Source organism: Trachemys scripta, chromosome 12 (genome assembly GCF_013100865.1).
Source record: "Trachemys scripta elegans isolate TJP31775 chromosome 12, CAS_Tse_1.0, whole genome shotgun sequence".
In the NCBI taxonomy this organism is placed as follows: domain Eukaryota; kingdom Metazoa; phylum Chordata; order Testudines; family Emydidae; genus Trachemys; species Trachemys scripta.
In genome coordinates this window covers 39929400-39936304 of record NC_048309.1, presented here as the reverse complement: position 1 = coordinate 39936304, position 6905 = coordinate 39929400, and the positions used below count along the sequence as shown (strand labels likewise).

Here is a 6905-nt window from a genome sequence, read left to right as displayed (position 1 = left end):
GTGGTCTCTTACCATACTTTCTATCTTTTCTACACAGTGGGTTAGTTTGCTCTTGTGCCCTTAATAATGTCTCTTTGAAAAACTGCCAACTGTCTTCAGTTGTTCTTCCCCTTAGACTTGCTTCCCATGGGATTTTACCTACCAAATCCCTGAGTTTGCTAAAGTCGCCTCCTTGAAATCCATTGTTTTTATTTTGCTGTTCTCCCTCCTACCATTCCTTAGAATCATGAACTCTACCATTTCGTGATCACTTTCACCCAAGTTGCCTTCCATTTTCAAATTCTCAACCAGTTCCCCCTTATTTGTCAAAATTAAGTCTAGAACAGCCTCCCCCCAGTAGCTTTCTCCACCTTCTGAAATAAAAAAATTTCTCCAATACATTCCAAGAACTTGCTGGATAATCTGTGCTCTGCTGTGTTATTTCCCCAACAGACGTCTAGGTAGTTGAAGTCCCCCATCACCACCAAGTCCTGTGATTTGGATGATTTTGTTATTTAAAAAACAAAAGCCTCATCCATCTCTTCTTCTTGGTTTGGTAGTCTGTAATAGACCCCTACCATGACATCACCCTTGTTTTTTACCCCTTTTATCCTTACCCAGAGACTTTCAACAAGTCTGTCTCTTATTTCTAGCTCAACCTCAGTCCAAGTATATACATTTTTAATATATAAGGCAACACCTCCTCCCTTTTTCCCTGCCTGTCTGTCCTGAGGAAGCTGTATCCTTCTATACCAATATTCCAGTCATGTGTATTATCCCACCAAGTCTCCATGATGCCAACTATGTCATAGTTGTGTTTATTTACTAGCATTTCGAGTTCTTCCTGCTTATTCCCCATACTTCTCACATTAGTATACAGACATTTAAGATACTGATTTGATTCCCTTCCCTCCCCCCCACCCCAGTTCTGAATTGTCTCTCCCTTATTTCTGCTATAACAGCCCATGCTCCCCCCAGATTCCGACCCTTTTCCCAGGTCTCCATGTTTTTGACTTATTTGTGGGCTTTGGTCACCTGCCCCGCTGAACCTAATTTAAAGCCCTCCTCATGAGGTTAGCCAATCTGTAGCCAAATATGCTCTTTCCCTTCCTCAACAGGTGGACCCCATCTCTGTTTAGCAGTCCTTCTTCCTGGAACAGCATCCCGTGGTCAAGGAAGCTGAAGTTTTCCTGGTGACACCATCCTTGCAGCCAGGCATTCACCTCCAGGATGCATCTGTCTCTGCCTGGGCCCCTACTAGGGTGACCAGACAGCAAGTGTGAAAAATCGGGACGGGGGTGGGGAATAATAGGAGCCTATATAAGAAAAAGACCCAAAAATCGGGACTGACTCTATAAAATCAGGACCTCTGGTCACCCTAGCCCCTACCCTTGACTGGAAGGACTGAAGAGAACACCACCTGTGCTCCCAACTCCTTCATCCTTACTCCCAGAGCCCTGTAGTCACTTCTGATCTGCTAAGGGTCATACTTCGCAGTATCATTAGTGCCCACATGGATGAGCAGCATGGGATAATAGTCAGAGGGCAGGATGATCCTCAACAATCCCTCCATAACGTCTCAGAACAGGCCCCTGGCAGACAGCATACCTCCCGGGATACTATGTCAGGGCAACAGATGGGTGCCTCCATCCCCCTCAGAAGAGTCTCCAACCACCCCTACCCTACGTTTCCTCCTGGGAACGGTGGCTGTGATCCTCCCAGCCTTGGGGGTACATGGCTTCTCCTCTTCAACCTTTGGGGATGATTCCTCATCACTCGTTGCGAGGGCAGCATAACGGTTCTCCATCACCATAATGGGTGGGTTGGGAATAGGGGTGGAGCACTGCCTGCTGTCAGAAGTAACCAGCAGACTCCTTGTATCAGAGTCTTATCCTCCTCCGGGGGCATGACAACAGTCCTGTCTAGCTGGAGAGCGTCCTCAGCCTTAGAAGTCTCCATGTGAATTAGTGGATTCCTCCTGTGCACGGATACTCCTCAGTCTAGCCACCTCCTCCTTCTGTAGCTCTTCCACCTGCTTCCTGAGAGATTCCACCAGTGGGCACCTTTCACACTGGATGGTCCCCCCAGCCTGGTTTTCTGAGAGTGGGAAATGCAGGCCACAGTTTCTGCAAATCCACACCAGGATCTGGGTAGAGGCATTCATGGTTAGGTTCTCTGTCTGGATACAGGCACAGGTGGAGGAGATAGGAGCAGTGTTGGCACTGGCGATTCGGCCCTTCCGAACCATAGCGATGTTATCTTGTCTCCCTCCTACAAGCTCCCTCTCTCAAACACCCCTGTTTGTTTGCGGTCCCCTATTCACTAGTTCCCCTTGGTCACTTAGCCTCTGGCTTTTAAGGCCTTCCCTCTTAGGTCAGCCCTACCCACTCATTAATCACACAGTGGGAGGGTGATCACAAGGCTGATTGAGGCTGATCAATGATGATCAAGGGAACAAAGGCTCAAACTGACCCCAAACACACAATCCCAATTGACCTTGTAACTGAAATAACCTGAAAGACAAAGAACAACACAAACAGCCAAACAAACTCACTCACCCCAAGGTTAGTACTCGCACCTTGTTCCTTTGCCCTCTCTCAAACTCCCCTGTTTGCAGTCCCCTGTTCACTAGCTTGAACACAGAATCTGGGTGGCCAGCTCTCTGTTGGGCAGGGGCTGCACGACACCCCATAGCCTGCCACAGAGTCACTGCCAGGTCGGCCTGCACTGCCCAACAGGGGAGAGACCCTCCAGGGGGAAGGAATAGGGATCCTCCCAATCCCACCCCAAAATCATGGGGAGACCAGAGGCCAATAAAGCTTCCTCCCTGCCCCTTTCCCTGGGGGGAAGCCATGGCCCTTTGCACAGGAGAGGGGGGCTGCATGGAGCTGTATGAGATAGCGGTCTTAAGCAGGGAGCCAGCAGTGCTTCCCACTGGCAGGATGGATGAGGAGGTGTCTGCTCAGTGGGCAACACCGGTAGTAGATACATGTAGGGTTCAGTGCAGCTTTGAGCCATTTCAGACACTGTGCCCTCTGCAGCAGTCATCTGGCCTTCACTTCACAACAGCGCTATCTAGGTCCTGACACATGACCGCATCCCCTACCAACAGCATGTCCCAGATCCCCTCACCCCACTCCATCACCACACAGTGCAGCTCATTCCAGGAAGACAGAGAGATTCAGAAGCAAAGGAGAACACATTTAGTGGGCAGATGAGGGAGGCTGCTCCATCCAGTGTAGGAGGAAGCCCTCACCCGCCCACTCTCAGTTAGGAGGTGGCCAGTGTCAGTAAGCAGAGGTTAGCGACCTGGATTTTATTCAGACTGGTACCTTTAATTGTATTTCCCTGACAGAGGGCTGCTGTAAGAGGAGAGGGCAGCAGACCAGGACCCACCTTAGGTCTGTCTCTGCCATCCCCCTTTGTGGGACACATTTTACCCTCCCCCAAGTAGGAGGGGTGAAAGATCTGGCTTGGAGGATTTCAGCCTGGCTGCTTCAGGCTCCAGCCACCCCAGTAGGAAGATTCTTTCGCAGAACTTCCAGGCCTGATTTGTCATTAGGGTGGTGGTGGTGGTTGGTTTAAAAATAAGGATTTGGTAAGACAATGTGTGTGGGGTACCAGTGGTGCCACTTTACAGCACTCAGGATGAGAGAGAGATGGGCAAAGGGGAGGCACTGCCAGAGGATAGACCAGTGGTTCTCAAACTGGGACTGCCGCTTGTGTAGGGAAAGCCCCTGGCTGGCCGGGCTGGTTTGTTTACCTGTCGGGTCCGCAGGTTCGGCTGATCGCGGCTCCCGCTGGCCGCAGTTTGCTGCTCCAGGCCAATGGGGGCTGCGGGAAGCGCCGGCCAGCAAATCTCTTGTCCCGCGCTGCTTCCCGCAGCCCCCATTGGCTTGGAGCGGCGAACCGTGGCCAGTGGGAGCCGCGATCGGCCGAACCTGCGAACCCAGCAGGTAAACAAACCGGCCTGCCCCGCCAGGGGCTTTCCCTACACAAGCGGTGGCCCCAGTTTGAGAACAACTGGGATAGATAATTTCTCACATCACCTGTCTCTGTGGCTGCTCAGTACTTGAGCTGGGGATGTGGCGTGGATGTGCACATAAGCGCCAACTTCTCCTGGCACCGGTGGGTGCTTGACCCCCCCCGCCCCGCCCCCATTCCAACCCCTTCCCCAAAGTCCTTGCCCCATCTCCGCCCACTCCCTGCCCCTATTGGACTCCTTCCCCAAATCCCCGCTCTGTCCCCGCCTCTACCCTGCCTCCATCCCTGAGTGCGCCGTGTTCCTGCTCCTCCCTCCCACAGCTTGTTACACTGCGAAACAGCTGTTTTGCAGCAGCAAGCGCTGGGAGGAGAAGCGGGGACGCGACGCGCTCAGGGGAGGAAGCGGGAATGAGATGAGCTGGGGTGGGGAGCTTGGCTGCTGGTGGGTGCAGAGCACCCACCAATTTTTCCCTGTGGGTGCTTCAGCCCCGGAGCACCCACGGAGTCGGGACCTATGGACTTGGGTGCCTTTTTCTTTGTCCCATCATGGTTAAATTGACAGCTCCTTGCCTGCTCTTAGTCTCTCTCTTTCTCCCCAATGGGCACCATTTCATTGCCTTTCTGCTCTTGCTGAGGGTGGGTCTTTTTTCACTGGTAGGGATCTGGGTCTCTCTCTCACACTCACTCCCATGTAAGTTTGGATGAATATCTTTTCCACTGTAGGTTGCTCCTATCCATCCATATCCACTCCTAGATCCTAGTCTAGTCTAGTGGTCTATGTTTTTTATACCTATCTGTTCAGTATTGCCACCTCTCACAGTTTTATCGTGAGTCTCAAAATATTAAATATTAAAGCCCCAGCTCTTGAAATTATATGATGCTGTTCATTTAAAAAAGCACGATATCCCCCCAAATTGCAGTGAAAAGCTGGAGCTCAAACAATAAAGGCAAAAAGACCTAAAATTTATTATTCATAAGCCAATCTAATAATTTTTTGTGGCTTGACTCAGCCTGTCTCTTTGGCATTGAATTGCTTCTCTAAGAAGTTCAGAGTGACTGGAAGTTCCTGGGGGACCATATTTCCATGTTTGGCTGCAGGGGGCAGAGCTGCTTCACAAAGGGAAGCAGACAGCAAGGCCAAGCCCTGGCATTCAGACCGGGATCAAATGGAGGGACTTTGAAGTCCAAATGGGTTTCCGCCACCTCACTGGGTATCTTATGCAGTGGTCTGGGTCAGTGTCCACCCAGTGTTTCCATTCCTGTCTAATCTACTTGTGACCCTGAGCCAAGACCTTGCATTTTAAGTGATTTCCAAGTTCTGTCCGCACGTCTTTGAGGAGCAGGATGTACAGCAGAGGATCCAGGACATTGCCTAGAGTGGTGAGGCACAGTGCTACCTGGCTGTAAATGAAGAGGTTTGTCTCAAAGAGGCAGAGACCTTCATTGTTCTGAACCATCTCCCTCTGGTATTTGTAGAAGGAGGTCACCTGGTAAGGAGCACAAAGCAGGAAGAAGGAGATGATGATGAGGGAGATGAAGCTGTAGATTTGCCTCTTTGTCTTCCGCTCCAGTGATGGCACCTGCCTGAGCTTGTGCAGGACCTGGAGGTAGAAGAAGCCCATGAAGAAGCAGGGTAGGAAGAAGGACAAAGCCATGGTGGCCATCTTAAAACGTGCATAGGAGATGCCCAGTGGGTAACCCTCATAGCAGCGCCCTGCTTCTGGCTCCTTCAGCAGTAGCCCAGTGCCTACGGAGCAGATGCTGAGCACCAGCACCCACGCAGTAGCGCTGACCTTGGTGGCACCACGTATTGTCTGTAGCCCACGGAACCACAGGGGATGGACCACACCTATGTAGCGCTCCATGGCAATGAGGCACAGGAAGCCATTCTTAGCATAGAAGTTGGTGATGAAGCCCAGGCTGACTGCCACGCAGGCCCCAGTCCCCAGATCCCAGTTGTGATCCCAGTAGCTGTAGTAGATCCAGAAGGGCAACATCAGGGTCTGCAGCAGGTCAGCTACTACCAGGTTCAGCATATAGACAGAGAGGACGATGGATTTGTTTATCTGGGACACCAGCGTCCAAAGCGCTAGGCAGTTCAGCGGCAAGCCAGCCCCCAATACCACAGAGTAGACGGGGATGAGGAAGTATTTGGTGGAGTTAAAGGCTATTGGGCAGGGCGAGGCCATGGTATTCACCTTACCCAGCAGAGTCAGTGATTGTTACCAAGGGCCTTGGTTGCCATCCTGCATGGAAGGGGACACAGGCCCCTGTCTTCAAGGTCACTGTCTTACAGTGGAGGCTACATCCAGTTCTCCAGGATGACTGTCAAGGGGAACACAGCCACTCCCCTTACTCCCAAGCTGCACTCTTCAAAGAGTCTGTAAGAGACAGAAAAACCGAGTGCTATATGGAAAAAGCAAGGCAGCCCAAGCACCTGACTGTCCTTGATTCCTTGCTCCCTTTATCAAACAGCTAGGGAGAGATTTCACTGCCTAGTAACCCTTGTGTTAGGATCTGAGCTAGAGAACAAGCCTGAAACTAAGGCTTTTAAAGCCTCCTTGTTAGTGCAAACGCTACAGCAAAGCTGGGCTGTCTGGCCAGGAAGCAGTCACAACTTCCTGTCCCCCTGGCAGGACAGTTATGCTCTTAAGCAAGGAAAGTCCACCCCAAACTCCCAACAAACTAAATGCAAACAAAAGTGATGAGCATTGGCTCTTGGTGCAAGGCTTCCATTTTGACAAAGCTTTTCCACTATAATCATATGATCTTTACAACAACTGCTCCCCACAAGCTCAAGCAGAGCTTCCCACAGCTGTGGAAGTGATAAAAGCTGAAGACTCAGTGAAATCCCCTAGGGATCTTGCTTTGCCAAATAATGAACTTGGGAGGCACTTGAACATTGTGATGATTGGTGCCAGTATCAGAAAGAAAAGGCTCAT

At 51.0% G+C, this 6905-nt stretch overlaps 1 protein-coding gene across 1 annotated transcript in view; it reads right to left on the bottom strand.

The window, feature by feature from the left end:
* Positions 1 to 5221: 5221 nt before the first annotated feature.
* LOC117885457 (G-protein coupled receptor 4-like) overlaps positions 5222 to 6905 on the bottom strand; it is a 5955-nt gene continuing 4271 nt past the window's right edge. The window contains exon 2 of the mRNA XM_034786761.1: positions 5222 to 6161. Within this exon, the coding sequence (XP_034642652.1) occupies positions 5232 to 6161 (930 nt within the window). The 3' untranslated portion in view covers positions 5222 to 5231. The remainder of the gene's footprint in view (positions 6162 to 6905) is intronic.